The following is a 21,500-nucleotide window of genomic DNA, read 5'->3' as shown; positions in this document are numbered from 1 at the left end:
GAGGGCTCCAACATGATTCATCAATGCATGAATGAGTTAATTCCCCCTTGTCATTCAATGGACAAGTAGCACAAACAGATGAAAATCACTCTCCTAACAGATTTAGCTCTTGTGCATGCTTTCATTACATTAAGTACACCATTTACACCATTTACAGCTGGCACAATGAAATCTTCCTGCATATCATCAGTTTTATAACAACACTTTATATTTTTAATCCAATAAAAATTATTCTATTTAAACATCAAAAAACTTAATGGTAAAATATTTTACCGTAACTATGAGTGAAAGTATGTTTAATAGTTTAACAGTCATGAACAATTTTCCATATTATCTATATAAAAAACAGTAAAAATTGATATCTCTTAAATGCTGAATAATCATTCTATTTTATTTAACAAAAATTCAAATATTTAACTAAAGAATAACTTACAAAGTTACTCAAAGATTTGTCACATTTTTAAAAGTTTACCTGTACTTTTTTAAATTCTTTACTTACAGGTGAGGTTTGAGGGCCCATAGGACCCGGCTACATGGAAAACGCCTTCACAACCCTCCACTGCAGAATCGAAGCTTCCCTCTTTCAGCAGATCAGCTTGGAAGAGCTTAAGCCTGTCCTCTGCTCCTGACAGATCTAATAAAGGGCTAGATTTCTTCTCGTCTCCTGCAATTTTTGGTAAAAATCCATTTAAAATTTTAAAAATAAGTCTCTATTTAAACGTTAAACATAAATTTTCTCAAAATAAAATCTTTAAAACACCTTACTTACTGGTAAGGATTTAGGATCTGGCAGATCTAAAATTTTAAAAATAAGAGTCTTTATTTAAACAGTAAACAAAATTTTTTAAGAACAAAATCTTTCAAACACATTACTTACTGGTAAGGATTTCGGATCTGACGTCAGATCTTTAAAAGGCAGAGGCTTTAGGTTAAGGATAATAAGTACCTGGATCTCTGAGAGTGGCGTTCACTGTGTAACCCCTTTCCAGAAGATTCTTCACCAGCCATGATCCGATGTAACCCGCTGCTCCAGTCACACACTCGTTTTACAGTCTGCTTACCATCTTTCGCCATAACTTTTTCTTGAACTAGATCTCTGTACTTTATGGTAGATGATTTTGTAAGGTAAACTGGACCTAAGATATTAAAACCCGTTTTCAAGAAGAGGGCCTGGTAAGAGAATATATCGTTAAGCGGCCAAATGATTATTTTAAATTAGACAGCCTGAATGTTTCCTTTTGGAGAGTGTTGATGAGTTGTAATTTGTTTTATGTCACATTCTTCCGTCTTATACAAGCTTAGGTGTTGTTTACAATGTGTAATACAGGTAATTGAGATTATAACAATCATCATTTAAAAACATAATTGTTATATAAAATGTTAAAATTAGATTCTAATATAATCATTTTTATTTTATCTAATTGTGATTTTTTTTTTATGAATTTTAATATTATTGTTTTTTAAATTTTAATTTATTTGATTTTATTTATTAATATGTATAATATTAATATTTAATAAAGTAGACATTGGATTTCAATACTACTAGTTTTTCAATGGACATTATTGGATTCCAATAATATCATGATTGGTTTATCATTATTAGATCGTATTATTTTGAACATAATTAGTACATAGATGAAATATTTTACAGACAACAAATTAAGTACACAACTAATCTTGAACCTTGTGACCATGATGTCAATTGTTGAATTAAATGGTACAAAACTTCAATCATACTAAAATCATGACAATAAAAAGGTCTTCTTGGAGCTTGATTTGCAATAGAAAATTCATTACACTTGTATCCCAGGGTAGGAGGAAACTCCCTCTCTCTATTGGTTATTATACAATTTATAGTATTTGAATCTTTTTCATTCTTATTACTAGCTTTAAATTGTCTAATGAGTACTTCATATTCTTTCCTAGGTATTTTGATGTGGTCTCGACTCCAAAATTTACTAGGTGCCAATACCCATACAATGATCTTGAAATTAATGTTCACAATTCCTTCATCATCTTTTTGCATCCATTGATTATCCATTACATAGGTTTGGTATGGATCTTTGTTTTTTTTACTTTTATTAATTGGTCTTTACCATACATCACATTATTGGCATCATTCTAAAGTTCAACATCCTTTCACCTTGCACACTCACAATTCAATGAGTGTCATCTATTAAAAACATGAAATAATCATGAACAACACCTAGTAATTGATATCAACAACTAGTTTGTAGCAAGTAAAAAGTGATGTAGGTTCATAGAGTTTATCATTATATCTTGAAAATAGAGTTAACGAGGTAGGATTGTGGAACTAAGGTCATGATAACTAGAAAAGGAGGAGGTATATGATTACTAAATGTATCTATTTTAACCATTCTACCAATGAAAAATATGTTGGCATTTTGATTTTGTTGGCATTTTGCATAGAGATTGCATTAATGATATGTTGTCATTGATATCAATTGAACCAGGAATAGTATTCATCTTATTGTTGATATTGTTGTTTTTGATATTGGCTAGTAACCGGTAAGAAGAAGAGATTTGTGGAAGATGTTGTAAACCGGTATGTAAAGTTTGTGAGTTGAACCAGTGAACCGGTGTAAAGGGTTAAACCTTTCTATGCAATGTAACCGGTAAACCCTATCAGTTGTTAAACCCTAACCAATCAAGTTTGTTGGTTTATTATCTGATAAGCGGTAATGATGGAGACACGTGTGATCATTGTATGAGGATAAGTTTAAATTGTTTTGGCGTTTGTTTATTGTCTAGGGAAGGAGCAAAGTGGATTGCATCTAATGCACAATGCATGATGAGTTACAAAGTTCGATGAAGCGGTGATCATGGAGCGGTTGGAATTTTCTTGAAGAATGTGAAGAGATTGTCATGATTTCTAATGCTCAAGATTGTACCGACTTGTTTGTAATCTCGATGATGAAAATTAGGTTTTTGTCGTGTTACCGACCTAATCAATTTATATTTAAGGTCGATGAAGATGTTTGTAAAAGTTGTTGGCAAGATTGATAGAAACTTGTTGAGTGTGTAGTTGCCCAACCAGTGAATAGATCTACACTTTGAGTGAAGGTAGATTGAAGCTCAAGAAGGATCTGATAAAGAAAAAATACTGCTACACAAACTGGTCAAGAAAACCTGCTATTTTCTAACAATTACAGTAGAAGTGAAATCCCTTAACTGGGTAAGCTCTAACAAGCTTGGTTACTCATTAAATCCTCTAACAAGGTAGTCCATTAGCTTGGATTCTTAAATCCTCTAGTAAGGTTACTCCTAACTGGGTATTGTGCTATTCATCAAGGCATATTTGTAAATCCCTTAACTAAGTGATTCCTAACTGGAATTAGTTCTTAACAGGACTTATTGTAAAGCTTTAACAGGCTTAGCTCCTAACAGGGTGAACTTCAGAAGAGTTCAGATAGCTATCCTTGTGAGTCTCATCTCACTGTGGTTTTTACCTATTTGGGTTTTCCATGTATAAATATTTGTGTCAAGTGGTGAATTCTTTTGTGGTTATGATCTTATTTGTTGATTTGGTTAACTTCTGATAAGGCATGATAAGTAGAAGCATTGAGAGATGAATATGTTGAGTTATGATTAAGTATTGTTGATGTTTACAAGATTGAAGTTGTTTACTATTAATTTGTCATAACAGTTAAACTAGTTAATGTCAAGTATTCTTATGAATATTGATCTTGACTGAGATATGTTTACTTTGTATGATTGAATTTGAGTTTGGGAACTTTGTATCAATTTTTAAATATATCGATTCACCCCCCATCTCAATATTCTACCAGATACTTTTTCTTTCATCATACTATCAATTGGTATCAGAGCATCTCAGGTCCTCTTAATCTAAAAGCCTAACAGCTTGAGGAAAAAATCTTGTAGATCATGATGAAGAAAGAAGGTCCAAAGTTCAACAAAGACAACTATAGAATATGGAGTGACAGAATGAAGATTTACATTAAGAGTCTTGGTAGTCAGTATTGGGATCATATAGAAACCAAGTATATTACACCGACTAGAACCCTAACTGATGATCAGAAGAAAGAACAACAAGAAAATCACCAAGAATTAGAGGCAATTATCAATTCCCTATCTGATGCTAAATATGTAGATGTTCATGGTCTTGAGACTACACATGAAGCGTGGCAAAAAATTGAAGATATTTATAGTGGTGATGAACATGTTAAGATTGCCAAAGAGGAGAGTTTAAGAGGAAAGTTTGATGACATGAGAATGTCTGAAGGTGAGAATATCTAGCAATATGATCAAAGGATTAAAGAGATAGTTAGAGAGAAAGTGGAAGATGCCACACTAATCAGTAAGGTACTAAGAACCCTGCTATCGGTCTATGATATTCAGGAGTTGAAATCCATTGACAAGACAAAGGTAACTCTTGACTCTATTATTGACAAACTTACTACTTTTGAACTAAATGGCTATGATGGTAGTGTACAGAAATCAGAATCTACATTCAGAGCTTCTATCTCTAACTCATCTGTGAGAAGAAGTAGAGATATCGGCCATAGCTATGAATCTAGATCCAGCAGAGATGTCGATGATCAAGACAACCTAGTGGAACTTGAACCATTGCTGGCAAAACAACTCCCTAGAGGCACTGGTAAATATAGAGGTAAGATACCCTTGAAATGTTTTGCATGCAACAAGATTGGTCATATAGCAGGAAATTTCCCTAATGGTGAAAATGAATACAAGAGAGACAAATTCAAGAAGTATAAGAGTAAAGGCAAGAGAGACTGTCTTGTAGCCATTGACAGTGGTATTACTGATGAAGAATCTGATGATGATGCTAGTGAAGATATTGTTTTTGTAGCTATTAAGGAAGAAATATCAGATCAGAAGGCACTAGTATCCAAAATGGATAACTCTGATGATTGGATCATTGATAGTGGTTATTCACATCACATGACCAGTGATCGGAGCAAATTTATTTCCTTGAAGGAATTTGATGGCGATGTTGTCGGATTTTGCAATGACTCACCCTATATGGTTAAAGGTAAGGGAGTTATTTCTCTTGATGGGAAGAGCAGTGCTAACGATGTCTATTGGGTTTAAGGCCTAAAGCATAATCTTTTAAGTGTGGCACAACTTAATGACAGAGGATACCCACTAGAGTTTAGAAATGGCATGTGCAAAATCTTTGACAACAAAGGTGAATTGATTGTAATTGGGAAACAAACTAGAGGTAATCTATTTCATCTTAATCCTAAAGTTAGCAACTATTTGATTGCAAAAATAGATGATAGCTGGGCTTTGGAATAGGAGATTTTGTCATATAAATTTTGACAATATTGTTAAAGTAAGCAAGTCTAAGACAGTAAGAGGTCTGCCTTAGCTAGACAAACTGGTTAATGTTCTTTGTAAATAATGTCAGCTAGGAAAGATGATTTCTTCAACTTTCAAGAGCAAGTCCTTCTCAGCAGAACACTTGTTAGATTTGGTTCATACAGATCTATGTGGACCAATAAGAACAAGAAGCATTAAAGGTGACAGATATTTCATGATCTTCACTGATGATTGTTCACAGATGATGTGGGTCACATTCTTGAAGGATAAGAATGAAGATTTTGGTAAATTCAAGGCATTCAGAGCCTTAGCTGAGAAAGAGAATGGCAAAAAGATAGAACAGATCAAGGCGGTGAATTTACTTATGTGGAGTTCACTAAGTATTGTGATGATAATAGTATCAAGCGGCAACTTTCTGGACCAAGGACACCACATCAAAATGGTATAGTAGAGAGAAACAACCGGTCAGTGGTTGAAGCTGCTAGGACTATGTTGATACAAGGAGGTGTAGCAAAAATATTTTGGAAAGAAGCTATAAGTACAGTTGTCTACACAATGAACCGATTTCTGGTGAAAAGAGGTGAGGACAAGACCCCATATGAATACTGGTGTAGGAGATCACCTGATGTTAGCTATTTTAAGATATTTGGAAGTAAACGTTTTATTAAAAGAGGTGATTACATAAGCAAATTTGAAGCTAAGAGTGATGAAGGTATATTTCTTGGTTATTCCACCAAGAGTAAGGCCTATAAATGCTTCAACAACCAGACACAGAAAATTGTTGAGAGTGTTGATTTTCATGTAGATGAATGTCCTAAAGTTTCAGAAGGAACCAGTTCTGAGAAAAAGGATGAAGATCCTTGCATTTTGCTTTTGGAACCTGAAACTGTCAAATAAAAAATCGGTAAAGCAAATCCTGATGTATTTGTTCAACCGAGACAAATAAATTCAGAGGAAGATGATAATGAAGAAGCTGAACTTGAAGAGAATGATCATGCTATTCCTAGGTATGTGAGACTGAATCACAGTCCTAAACAAATAATTGGGGATAAGGATGCAGGTGTACTAACTAGAAGGAGAATAAGAGAGAAATCTTGCATGATCTCCACCTTTGAACCTAGAAGTGCTAAGGAGGCATTTGGTGATGATCATTGGGTGAAAGCTATGGAGGAGGAGTTGGATCAAATTGAGAAGAACAACACTTGGACCCTAGTACCCCGACTGGTAAAAAAGAATGTTATAGGTACTAAATGGGTGTTCAAAAATAAATTAATTGAAGATGGTGTTGTAGTTCACAACAAGGCAAGATTAGTATGCAACTTAGGTTATGCGCAAGAAGAAGGAGAAGACTATGGAGAAACTTTTGCACCGGTAGCAAGACTAGAAGGTGCCAGAACATTGCTTGCATTTACAGCTCATAAGAAGTTCAAGGTATACCAGATGGATTTTAAGTTTTCATTTTTTAATGGGATACTGGAGGAAGAGGTTTTTATAGAGTAGCCTGATGGTTATGCATTGACAGATAAGGAAGACATGGTATGCAAGTTGCATAAAGCCTTGCATGGATTAAAGCAGGCACCCAAAGCATGGTATGAACGGCTTCATACTCATCTGATGAAGATAGGCTTGGCTAGGTCCAGTGATGACAACAACATTTATCTGAAAGTCCGAAGGAGATGAAATATTGATCAGTGATGTATTTGTAGATGACATTATATTTGGAGGTAATGATGACATGAGTAATTGCTTTGCAGATGAAATGAAGAATGAATTTGAGATGTCATTAGTAGGGGAAATAAAAAAATTCATAGGCTTACAGATACAGTAGATGAAGAATGGTATTTTCATTACTCAATCCAAGTATGTGAAAGAAGTTTTGAAGACTTTCGGTATGAGTGGTTGTAAACCAGTCAGAACCCCAATGGTTGTAGGTTGTAAATTGTCCAAAGAAGATGCATCTAAGTCTATAGATGAAAAATAATACAGGTCAATGATTGGCAAATTACACTATGTTGTTCACAGTCGACCGAATATTGCCCATGCAGTTGGTATTGTTGCTAGATTTCAGAAGAATCCAAAGGAGGCACATCTGATGGCAACCAAAATAATTCTTAGATATCTGAAAGATATTGTTGACTATGGATTATGGTATCCATATGGTGGAAATTTTGATTTGAAAGCATACATAGATGTTGATTGGGCAAGAAATATTGATGACCGAAAGAGTACTACCGGTGGAGCATTCTTTATAGGAGGAAGGCTAGTTTCGTGGAGTAGTAAAAAGAAGAGTTGTACTTCACAATCTACTACTGGAGTTGAATATGTAGCAACTTATATGAATTGCACACAACCTATGTGGATGAGACACATTTTGGAAGGTTTGAAGATGGAAATATCAGGACCAATAAAGATTTTGTGTGATAATACAAGTGCAATAAACATTTCAAAAAATACTAAGCACATTGAATTGAAATATCACTTCTTGAGGAAAAAATTTCAAAGTAAAGATGTTATCTTGGAGCATGTTTCTACCAAGTAGCAACTTGCAGATATCTTTACCAAACCTCTGCCTAAGACCACTTTTGAGTATCTTAGAAGTCAATTAAGGGTTGTCCCTCTTCATCAAGTTAGTTGAGCATGACGATGATTGCATCAGTCCCTGAACCACTTGCGGAATTTCACATGGATTGATGAAGAAGTGGATGTATTCCACGGGGGGAGTATCAAGTTGCAGAATGATGTTGATGCACAGTGAGAGAAGATTTACATTTTCTTTTTACTTTCACTTTGGCATTGCTATCAAAGGGGAAGAAGAATTATGTGTCTGATTAGGTGAACCAGCAACAGGCTGAAGGCATACAACAACAAGGTGAATACTTGGTAATGTAAACCAGGATTCCTATTCACCAATCTCAACAGCAATCAGAGGCATTGATATTTGTATTGCCATCAATGCCAAAGGAGGAGATTGTTGGCATTTTGAGTTTGTTGGAATTTTGCATAGAGATTGCAGTAATGATATGTTGTCATTGATGTCAATTGAACCGGTAATGGTATTCATGTTATTGCTGATATTGTTGTTTTTTATATTAGCTAGTAACCGGTAAGAAGAAGAGATTTGTGGAAGATGTTGTAAACCGGTATGTAAAGTTTGTGAGTTGAGCCAGTGTAAAGAGTTAAACCTTTCTATGCAATTTAACTGGTAAACCCTATCAATTGTTAAACCCTAACCGATCAAGTTTGTTGGTTTATTATTTGATAAGCGGTAATGATGAAGACATGTGTGATGATTGTATGAGGATAAGTTCAAATTGTTTTGGTATGTTTGTTTATTGTTTAGGGAAGGAGAAAAGTGGATTGCATCTAATGCACAATGCATGATGAGTTACAAAGTCTGATGAAGCGGTGATCATGGAGCGGTTGGAATTTTCTTGAAGAATGTGAAGAGATTGTCATGATTTCTAACGGCCAAGATTGTACCAACTTGTTTGTAATATCGATGATGAGAATTAGGTTTTTGTTGTGTTACTGACCTAATTGATTTGTATTTAAGGTCAATGAAGATGTTTGTAAAATTTGTTGGCAAGATTGATAGAAACTTGTTGAGTGTGTAGTTGCCCAACCAATGAATGGATCTACACTTTGAGTGAAGGCAAATTGAAGCTTAAGAAGGATCTGATCAAGCAAAAATAGTGCTACCCAGACATATCAAGAAAACCTGTTGTTTTCTAAGAATTACATCGGAAGTGAAATCCCTTAACCAGGTAAGCTCTAACAAGCTTGGTTACTCATTAAATGCTCTAACAAGGTGGTCCATTAGCTTGGATTCTTAAATCCTCTAGCGAGATTACTCCTAACAGGGTATTGTGCTTTTCATCAAGGCATATTTGTAAATCCCTTAACCGGGTGATTCCTAGCTCGAATTAGTTCTTAACAGGACTTATTGTAAAGCTTTAACAGGATTGGCTCCTAACAAGGCGAACTTTAGAAGAGTTCAGATAGCTATCCTTGTGAGTCTCATCTCTCCGTGGTTTTTACCTATTTGGGTTTTCCACGTATAATCATTTGTGTCAAGTGGTGAATGCTTTTGTGGTTATGATCTTATTTGTTGATTTGGTTAACTTCTGATAAGGCATGATAAGTAGAAGCATTGAGAGATGAATATGTTGAGTTATGATTAAGTATTGTTGATATTTACAAGATTGAAATTGTTTACTGTTAAGTTGTGATAACAGTTAAACCGGTTGATGTCAAGTATTCTTATGAATATTGATCTTGACTGAGATATGCTTACTTTGTGTGATTGAATTTGAGTTTGGGAACTTTGTATTAGTTTTTCAATATACTGATTCACCTCCCCCCGCCTCTCAGTATTTATCAGATACTTATTCTTTCATCATACCATCAAAATATGACGTGGCACAAGTGCAAAAGCCATTGTAACTATAACAAGCTTAGTGTAAAGACCATTGATTATATTGTTGTAAACAAGTTGTGTGTTCTTTAGAGATAAATTGTAACCATAGACATAAAACAATGTTATTCATATAAGATGCACGCCTACAATTGATTGAATACAAATGAAGTCAAGTAATTTGATAGGAGAATTAGTAATATGTGAAAATATATGATCATGTATATTCAATAACTATGTAATATTGTCATAGATGTCATTGTAAAATAAGCATCATTTAATATATCAATATATTATCATGTGAAAAAATGAAATGAGATATTCTAAATTTTGCCCCCTAATGGTGAAAATAAATAAATAACCATAATAGTAGCCAATATATGTACCTATCTATAGATGTAATATAAAGCATAAGCATGTAAGTTCTAATACAATAATATCAATGTACACAAGTGTTGAGAAATATCCAACAAACTTCAATAAATGATCAAGAACAATAGCATATTTAGAGTATGTCTTTTAAGTGGAAGAAATAGAGCAAATATCATATGGACACAAATGACATGTACATGATATAAAATTAGATAAGAGACAAAACTCAAGACATCATAAAGAAGGTGAAGCATAGAGAAAATAACAACAATAACTTAAAATTGAAAGAAAATAGACTATATTTTTAGTTAACATTATGATAATGACTATCAATATTTTCATAAAAAAAATTAATTCCATTTCATAAAGAAAACAAAAGAAAAAAAGAAGAAGTTAGAAATCTTTAGAAAAATAAGAAGTCTGAAAACCAAATGCATCCTCACTATCCCATTCATTAATTTTTAGTTTTACCATGTCCTCGTATTGAAATCTTTGAATCTTTTTTATAGGAGAAGATCTTCATCGCTATGGAATGTGCTAAAATGTCTAGAAAGAGGGACTATTTTGTAACTTTAATTTCCATAACCGTAACTCATTTTTTTTAAAGCACATCTTGTAAATGATGAACTTGTTTACTTTATTTTGAAATCTAGGTAATTTGATCATACTTCATATATATATATATATATATATATATATATATATATATATATATAGATATATATAGATATATATATATATATTAATGCATAATATATATCATCTGTTTTATTATTCTTTTGACAGATGTCGATAAATGGAATGAGCAAAGGTAAAGGAAGGGCTCATGTCTAAATCAAGACCATGCCAAATGTTATAAGGATTTTTAATATAGATATAAAATTGTATGTCAATAAATAAAAACTAGAAGCATTTAGTTTGACGTGTTTGTGATACTTAAATACATGAAAAGTAAAAAAAATTAATTTTATATTATTTTTAATTATTTAATGTTAATTATATCTTCACTTTCATTTCTCAACTACCACTCGCTCTAATTTTAACTAATTAATCGATTTTGTCTATCATGCAATCAGTAAATTTTGTAATTAACTCAATCTAATATTATTAATTATGGGCCACTGAAAGTGTCCCTACATAAAATCCATTTTTTTTTCAAAGATGGGATAAGAACAAATATAAAACAAAAATATTAAGATATAATAATATAATAATAATTTAATGATATGATAATATAATAATATAGTCTTAATATAGATTTTTTCACATTTGTCGAGATTTTAATAGAAATAAAAAATATATAATAATAATAATTTGATACAAAAAGCTTTTTTACTTTTGTAAAGAATTTAATGGAACATCAAAATACAAAAATATGAATATATTAAAACATAATAATATAATCGAATCTTAATACTAATTTTTTTTTTTTTTTTTTTTATAGATAATGGGCCATTGGTTGAATAATTTTATTAATTTTAAAGAAAAATTACAAAATTTACAACCCAATTCAGTGTGGGCACTGGTAGGAAAGAATCGGGCGAAGAAAACCTCCGGTCTTGCCCAAGGAATATTATTCCTGGAATTATGTTTATCAATTATAGTAAGTGGCAATTTGCCATTATGGAGCTATACATTTGAAATTTCCTTTCAATTACATTAATTAACCATTTGAATCCAAATTTAAGACGAACTAAAGAACAAGTTAGCAATATAAATCCCATAGCGATCATGTAGATTCCTATCATGGATTAAACTAAGCCCTACCAATCATCTTAGCAAGACTTGTAATTTCCTATCTAACCTAGAAATGAAAACAGTCCATGAGAACTCCTTGACATCTTCAACAAAGTCAATTTCTACAAAGAGTGGAAGATAATAGAAGGATACACACAGATTTCAGCATATACAAAACTTAAAATTTCCATAGATCTACTAATATATATATACATATACATATATGCATACATATGTATACATGTATACATACATGTATATATACATATGTATCTATATATATACATATGTATGTATACATCTATACATATGTACATATACATATGTGTACATATATATACTTATATATACTTATATATATACACACACACACATATATATGTGTGTGTGTGTGTGTGTGTGTGTGTGTGTGTGTGTGTATACATGTATATATATGTATATATACATGTATATACATGTATATATGTGCATATATGTACATATACATATGTATATACATGTATATATATATATATACACACATATAAGTGTGTGTATATATATATATACATGTATATATATATGTATATACATGTATATATACATGTATATACATGTATATATATGCATATATGTACATATACATATGTATATACATGTATATGTATATACATATATATGTATATATACATGTATATATATATACATATACATGTATATACATATGTATATGTACATATATGCATATATATACATGTATATACATATATATGTGTGTGTATATACATATATTTATATATATATATATATGTATATACATGTGTATACATATATATATAAATATATGTATATACATATATATATGTATATACATATAGATATAGATATCTATATGTGTGTGTGTATATACATATATATGTACACACACACACACATGTGTGTGTGTGTACATACATATGTATGTATGTGTATATGTATGTATGTATATATGTATGTATGTGTGTATGTATGCATGTATGTATGTATGTATGTATGTATGTATGTATATAAAAGACATAAGCTAGAAAAATAAACAAAGCAAGCTATCCATAGTGATTGGCTAAACCTCCTCTCAGCTAGACCAGGAAACTTTATTTTAATATCCTCGCTTACCTGCTCCAGAGATTATCACATTTTCTACAGGAGACCAATGCAATTAAGTATAACTACGCCATCCATTAAAACATGCAAGACTAACATATCTTGTCCTAATCGCAAAACATTAAACACTATAATAAGTATATGCCTTAGGAGTCCAACTGCCTTTGGCCTAATAAGAACAGGTCTATACTTCAGACTTAACATCACTTAAAAGCACCAAAAAATGAAGAAAACCCGGTCCATCAATTCATATATAGTTTTCTAATTGCAGAAAACCAACAAATCTAGCCACTAATCAAAAGGAAACCCAAAAGATCTAACACATGCCCTAGAAGTCAGAAGAAGAGGGCTTCCCCTTCTTTTGAAGCTTGTCCTCCTCTGTCGTTGCCTTGTCAGAGGGTTCACCCTGGCTTGGAATAGAGGCATTTGGAATATCCTCTTCCCCTTGTAGCGTCGTAAATTGTACGCACTTGCTAGGGTGGTACAATTTCACACCTAGTTTAGCACCCGCCTTGGTGCATTTTACATTTTGCATTGCATTTCTCCTTTAGCACTTAATTAATCAAATTAATTAGGTCTAAGGTCCTATTTCATCATCCTTCACATCATAAAGTCGGGCCCTTTCATTAAAGTGTGCCCCTTTTCATGTTATTCCTCCAATACATCATCTAATCAAAAACCCTAATTAAGTCCTATTTTGAACTTGGGGGCTTGATTTCGGGGGTCAAAACATCTCGAAATCACCTGTAACTTCGGGATTCTCTCTAAAATCATCATATCTGACGGCCCTGAAAAATTTGGTGAAAAGTTGTCGGGACCATGGCGCCCGGAGTGCACACGGTCCCGGACATTTTTCCCAAAATTTTAGGAGCACGATCCAATCATAAAATAAAGCTTAACCCCAAGAAATTGGCGGGAGATTCAATCTCTAGGTCGGCCAAAAGATGAAATTACGACCTAGGGTTCATACATAAGAGCTCTCTTTCTTCATTTGAAAGGATCGGAATTTTGTTTTTAGGGAACCTCATATGCAGCGAAAGAGCAGATCTTTGAAGACTTCAACAACATTCAACATCCCTCTATCAAGCATTTATCAATTCCATTCATCCATTGTAGGGCTTGGAAGACATTGAAGAACAATAGGAGATTACCGACTGAAGATTGGCTTGTACCCCTCCCTTGGGGGTTGGGTATGATTTCATGTTGTTTTCATGTCTTTGCATAAGCTTCAATATCTCATTTATTCATGCTTTAGATCACTTTGCATCTTGATTTAGAGCATTTACATTATCATTTACAAGCAATTAGGGTTTACTTTCTAGGTTGCTCTAGTTTGCTTACTTGCATTTTAGATCTTGCACACACACAAGGTCTGCACACACATTACTTTTACAATACAACTTGGCTATTTGTGGAGGTGGAAATCACCAAAGCGGGGGTTTGACTAAGGCAAAACCCTATATAGCCGCCCAAACACCTTTTTCAGATACAAGTGCAGGTTTCGGGACTCGGACGACGCCACAGGTTGCAGATCCGGGAAAAGCAGGTTGAGACAGCACCCCACACCAAATTGCAGAGCAAAAGACTAGGACAGGGGCGTGGGGCGCCCTGGTCCTGCCAGGACAGGGGCGCTGGGTGCCCTGGTCCCTGGGACAGAGGCGCTAGGCGCCCTGGTCCTCCTGACAGACAGCATTTCAGACAGTTTTCCAGAGTGCAAAACAACAGTTTCAGGTGCAGTTCCAAGACAGAATCAGGACAGTGGCGCCCGCGCCCCCGTCCCGAATATTTTCAGTCAAATTTTGACTCCGGGTACGCATCTGCATTCTTGTCTTGTCCTTGTGTTTGCAGCTTTCCATTGTTTAAGTTCAATTCTGCAATCTTGTTATTAGTTCATACTTGCATTTTAGGGTTAGGAATTGAACTTGCATAATCTTACCTTTCAATTTCAACAAAGGAATAGAAATCCTAATAGGTAGCCCGTGGCTCTCTCTTTCACAAAAAGAAGTAGCCAATTGTGTGATACCTCTAGGCTCTTTCGTATTCTGTAATGTGTGTCAAAAGGTAAGATTAGGGCATGTTAACCTAGTCTCGCTTTTTTCCCCCACACATTTTGGTGAACCCGACGTGAATCTATCATTGCTTCCTCTTGCATTGCATTTGTTAGATCTAGATCTATATTTAGTGTGTTTTCATTTCATTTTCATTAAAAAGAAAAAAAAAAAAAAAAAGAGTGTGTTCCTTTGCATTGTGTGTTTAAATTTCATGCAACTTTTATTTCAAAATGTCAGACTTTTATTTGCAAAATGTTCATGCTTATGATGATTATTATGAGTATAGCCAAGATGAATTAGATGAAGCTTTAGATGAGTTTTTGAACCCTAAAGATGCCAAACCTTCATTTTACCAAAAACTCATAAACCTTGTTACTATGCCATTTCGTTGTGATGAGAAAGATAAGTTGAATGATTCCTCTCAAGGGTACATTCCTATCAACTCTTCCACTAAATCTAGTAACATGGTTGTTTTCAACAATCCCCTCTATGAAGAGATATCTCCTTTTGAACCAAAAGATAAACCTTTTGATAGTTATGATCATACTTTGTTGGATGATGCTCTTGATGACTTTGTGGCTTTATCAAAATCTTTAAACAAGAACAAGACTTCTAAATTGGTTGACATGATAAACTTGAATGAGCATAAAAAGCCTCTCTTTGAAGTCCAAGGTGCTTATCCTTCTCCTACCTTTCAAGTTCCTAAATCACCTCTCCTTACTGTCCAAGGAGGGTATGATCATGATTCCTTTCGTACTCTGAATAAACCAATCATCACTGTGCAAGGAAGAAAACCTATAAGTCCTTATAGTTATGCCAAGCAAATAGCTAGAGAGAGTTATCATGCGGTTGCCCATACTTATCATACCAGAAATAATAGGCAGCCTAGTCCTCCTCCTGTTATTCCAGTTTCTCTTCCGAATCCTCAACCAATTCTTCCGCAAGCTCCACGTATTTCACAAGTTCTTAGTAAGGAATATGATCTCATAGAACAACTTAAAGTTACCCCTGCTAAGATATCCCTTTGGGATTTGATTCAAACTTCTTCCGCTCATCATGGAATGTTACAAGATGCCTTGAAAGATTTGAAGGTTCCTCCACCGAATACATCTAGTAATATAGCATCTTTGGTTAACTCTGTGATGAATCCTAAAGCTCAAATTGTGTTTACCCAAGATGAGTTGCCTACTAGTGAAATTCAACATCAATATGATCCCTTGATGATTGTGGTTATCATGAAAGATACTGCTATAAGACGAACACTAGTAGATAATGGCTTTGGTCTTAATGTGTGTAGCATTAATCTTTTGCATAAGATGAATGTGGATACATCCCTAATTGAGCTGGACTCTCGTCCTATTCGAGACTTTGATAATGTGGCTAAAACTTCATTAGGTACTATCACCTTACCCATCACAGTGGGGCCTGTTACTTTGCCTACTCCTATCCATGTTATGTCGGGAAATCTAACATACAACTTGTTATTAGGGAGACCTTGGATTCACAGTATGCAAGCTGTCCCCTCTACATTACATAGACAAGTTAAATTTATCTATAACAATAAGACATATACCTTGATAGGTGATACTAATTTCCAAACTTGTTTACAAACATCTACTTCCAAAGGGGGTTCTTCTAAGCCGTCCTCATCTAGTGATGACTCTTTAAACAAGATACCTATCGATGAATCCTCGCTCTCTGATGATCAAAATTCTTTGGATGAGTCTGGAGCTCCTGAAGAAGACTCTTCTCGACTTGAAACTACACAAAAGAAGGATTTTGATCCTGAGAAGGTTCTCACAGACGACGATTGGGGATCCCTTGATTTTAATCCCACCTTTGTAGGTGAATATAAGGTTCCTTCTAGAGAGCTTAAAGTTGAAAAGAAGGAAGAAGCTAAAAATCAATCAACATTACCTGAGCCTATGAGCAATAATTTTGTGGCCGCTTCTCAAACTTCTTCTCCTCACACCTCTAATTCTAAAGAGTTTGACTCTTTGTCTTATGAAAAACCGCCTTCTCTTTCTGAAATGGCTGATCATTATGGTCGTGGTTTTCGCATTTTTGCTAAGCATGGGTATCATGGAAATGGTTGTGGCGCTCGCGAACAAGGGATAAAAGTTCCTCTAGAGAATAATCTTCACAATTATGCCTTTGGACTTGGCTATAATCCCTGCAAGCGCACTAAAGCTTCTAAGAGACCATGTATTAGTGTTAATGCTATTTCTACATCTCTATCAATGCAACACCCTGAGTACATTGATGAGGATCCTTCGTGTGCCTGTGCTTTGGATGTTTTTCCTACCGATGATGCTTTAGCTGAGTTTTTAGGAGCATATGATACTCTTCCTCGTTATCATCACAATAGGGGACTCCCTTATTGTTTGAACACTGAAGCCTATTTTGGAAAAGAGATTTATAATGATGAGATTGTGAAAGAATTCCCTCAGTTAAAGGATACTCCTCAACAAAGTAATCTTCTCATAATTGACACCACTGATGTTAAGATGGATCCTTGCAATGAAGAAAAAGTTATTAAAATTGGAAAATGTTTGGATGAAGAGGAACAAAAACAATATGAAGATTTATTGCATGAATTCCCCGAGATCTTTGCTTGGACATACTCTGACATGCCTGGTATAGATCCTAAGATTGTTACTCATAACATTGTCTTAGTTCCTGATGCTAAGCCCATGAAACAAAAGATTCGAAAAATGAATCCTAAGGTGGTTCTGCTTGTTAAGGCTGAGATTGAAAAGTTATTGGAGGCTAGATTTATCCGCCCTATTGATTATTCCCTATGGATTTCAAATATTGTCGCTGTGGCTAAACCAGATAATAAAATAAGAATGTGTACTGATTTTCGAGATTTAAATAAGGCTTCTTTAAAAGATGATTTCCCACATGATAGTTGATTCTACGGCAAGACATGCCTTGTTATCCTTCATGGATGGTTTTTCAGGATACAATCAAATTTACATTAACCCTCAAGATCAATTCAAAACTGCTTTCACCACTCCTTGGGGTACGTTTTGTTGGATAATGATGCCTTTTGGACTTAAAAATGCCGATGCAAGTTATCAACGAGCGATGACCCTTATCTTTCATGATTATATGCATAAGATTTTAGAGGATTATGTTGATGATATTTTGGCCAAATCCATTCTTTGCATAGATCATATTAAAATCCTTCGTCAAATCTTTGAAAGAATTCATAAATATCACATGCGCTTGAATCCCCGAAAATGTGTTTTTGGTGTGGATAGTGGAAAACTATTAGGATTCATAGTTTCGCATCGTGGGATTGAGGTGGATACTAAGAAAATAGATGCTATTGTCAACATGCCACCTCCTAGAAATGTGTCTCAACTCAAAAGCTTACAAGGAAAGATTCAAGCTATTCGTAGGTTTGTATCTCAACTTGCAGATCGCACTTTTCCTTTTACTCAGCTTCTCAAAAAGAATATCACTTTTCAATGGAATGAAGATTGTCAGCAAGCATTTGAAGATTTAAAAGTGTATCTGGCTAATCCTCCTATCCTTCGACCGGCCGAACCTTCTCAACCCTTCCTTCTTTATACAGCTGCTTCCTCTCATGCTCTTGCAGCATTATTGGCACAACATGATAAAGACGGTAAGGAGTGTCCGGTTTATTATATAAGTCGTACCTTACTCGATTATGAGACCCGATATTCTGTGATAGAAAGACAATGCTTGGCCTTGGTGTTTGCGACTCAGAAATTGAGACATTATCTCTTAAATTCAGAAGTCCATGTCATGGTAAAGTTTGATCCTTTGAAGCATCTTTTCTCTAAAACTGATTTATCAGGACGCCTAGCTAAGTGGGTTATGATGTTAACTGAATTTGACCTTAAATTTGTTTCACAAAGAGCAATTAAAGGGCAAGCATTGACTGATCACCTAGTTGAGGCCCCTTCACCTTTCTCCTTCCCTAACCCTGAGTCTTTTCCTGATGACTTCATTCTTTGTACAGAGAAAGATGAAACTTGGGAGTTATACTTTGACGGCTCTAAGTGTCGTACAGGATCGGGGGCAGGAGTTGTTTTGATTTCTCCTACAAAGAAGTCTATTCCCGTATCTTATCGTCTCAATTTCCTATGTACCAATAACATTGCTGAGTATGAGGCTCTTATAGCAGGAATAAAGGCAGCCTTAGCCCTGAATATAAAACACATACATATTTTTGGAGATTCTCAATTGATTATAAGACAAGTAACAGGACTATATCAAGCAAAACAAGACAAATTATCACAATATAAAGACCTTGCTATCTCTTTGTTACAAAAATTTGATTCTTACACCGTGGAACCTGTTCCTCGAAAAGATAATCGACATGCGGACGCAATGGCATGTGTGGCTTCTTTGATATCTTTAGAGGACCCTATGGTTGATCTTAAATTTGTTATTCACAACCTTATTTCTCCAGCTATTGTAGATGATTCTAGTGTGGTGACATGTTGTGACTTTATAGACTCAGATGAATGGTATTCGCATATCGTAAGATACTTGACTGATGGTACCTTTCCTGATTCTGCTAATAGGAACACTAGGGCTAGAGTTCGCAAGCTGTCCGCTAGATATATCATTCTTTCTAATGTTCTTTATCGAAGGGGTTATAACGGTCTTCTCCTTCGTTGTCTTAACAAATCGGAAATCCCTATTGCCCTTGAAGAGGCCCATTTAGGTTCCTGTGGGGGGCATTTTGGAGGCAAATCCTTGGTTCAAAGGTTGCTTCGCATGGGATATTATTGGCAAACTATGTAGCAGGATTCTTTTTCATTTGTTAAGAAATGTCATCAATGTCAACAACACAATAATTTGATTCATGCTCCTGCCCAAGAACTTCGTTCTCATGTAGCTTATTGGCCTTTCTCTGCATGGGGGCTGGATCTTATTGGTAAAATCTCCCCTCCTTCATCTCAAGGACATACTTTCATTATAACCACAACAGATTACTTTACAAAGTGGGTAGAAGCCGTTCCCCTTCGCTCTACTACTGCTGAAGTGATTTGTCGATTTCTTCTAGAAAACATTATTTCTCGATTTGGGATACCTTCCACTATAATCTCTGATAATGGGACATCATTTAAGAACAAGGAAGTGAAGAAATTCCTTGAGAAGTATCATATCAAACATCGATTTTCTACACCATACTATCCTCAATCAAATGGTCAAGCCAAATCATCCAATAAGATAATTGAACAAATTCTTCGTAAAACTGTGAATAAGCATGGTAAGGATTGGAGTACTCAGCTAATCTATGCTCTTTGGGCCTACCGAACGAGCGTACGAATTGCTACCGGAACTACACCTTATAATCTTGTTTATGGTGCTGATGCTATTATGCCTTTAGAATTAGAGATTCCATCACTTAGAGTTTCTCTCAAAGGTATAGTAGATGATGACGCTTATAGAGAACAAAGACTTCAACAGCTTGAGATGCTTGATGAACAGCGTATAAATGCTCTTGAGCATATTCAAGCGTATCACAAAACTCTAAAATGAAGCTATAATGATAAGGTAATTCAACATTCCTTCTCAGTGGGTGACTTAGTGCTCTATGAGAATCAGCGCAATGTGAATGCCTTACCTGAAGAAAAGGGAAAATTTAGTCCTAATTGGCTTGGACCGTACATTGTTATTGAAGATTATGGATCGGGTGCTTACAAAATAGCGGGTGTAGACGGTACGTCTCTTAAAGACCCTATAAACGCTATGCACTTGCGTAGATACTATGCTTAATTCCTCATTCCTTATCATTCATCTATTTCCTTTCTCACTTCTTCAAAATTGGATAATATGTTAGCATATCTTTGTTAGAGCAAATGGAATTAAATGATGTTTTGTTTAATCTATATTGCTTCGTTCCTGACAAGCGTGTTTCTTTACTTTATGGTTTGTCTTGAATTCATTTTATGTAAATTGCAAAAGATTTACATTTTCCATTATGTTGACATATTATACATTATCTTTATGTGTTAAGTTGAATCGTGTCATGTTGTGTTTAAATTCAAATTAAATCACATTAGTTATATGATTCTTAGGCTTAACACATATTTTTCTTCCCTATCATCGATGAAGTACTTGATTAAATATTTTAATTAAGTCACACATGTATCAATTTAATCATGGAGCATTGAGAAATCAATCACATGGAAATTAAATTCAGAACATACATGTACATCTACCAAATGTATTAACTTTAATCAAAATACACATTGTTTTTAGACATTAAAGATAACACGTTTGAGACAAAGAAGCATGTATATATATATATATATATATATATATATATATATGTGGATCAATATACAAAGGTAGGTCACTACACATCCAAAATGTGACCTACCCTACATCATAAGATCATCTCCTATCCCTAGGGCTGGTGGCTGGAGAGTGACGACTAGAAGCTCCCTCCTGATCTGGCCGTGCAGGTGGACCCATAGGGGTATACCGTGATA

At 34.4% G+C, this 21,500-nt stretch overlaps 1 protein-coding gene across 1 annotated transcript in view; it reads right to left on the bottom strand.

Annotated features, from left to right (window-relative positions):
- Nucleotides 1-449: 449 nt before the first annotated feature.
- LOC131876040 (phenylacetaldehyde reductase-like) overlaps nt 450-21,500 on the bottom strand; it is a 46,804-nt gene continuing 25,753 nt past the window's right edge. Inside the window, exons 2-3 of the mRNA XM_059220807.1 lie at nt 947-1,047; nt 450-664 (exon numbers count right to left, since the gene is read on the bottom strand). Of these exons, the coding sequence (XP_059076790.1) occupies nt 492-664; nt 947-1,047 (274 nt within the window). The 3' untranslated portion in view covers nt 450-491. The remainder of the gene's footprint in view (nt 665-946; nt 1,048-21,500) is intronic.

The sequence above is a fragment of the Cryptomeria japonica genome, chromosome 5, assembly GCF_030272615.1.
Source record: "Cryptomeria japonica chromosome 5, Sugi_1.0, whole genome shotgun sequence".
NCBI lineage: Eukaryota > Viridiplantae > Streptophyta > Pinopsida > Cupressales > Cupressaceae > Cryptomeria > Cryptomeria japonica.
The sequence above is the reverse complement of the archived record's forward strand: the minus strand, read 5'-3'. Positions and strand labels throughout refer to the sequence as shown.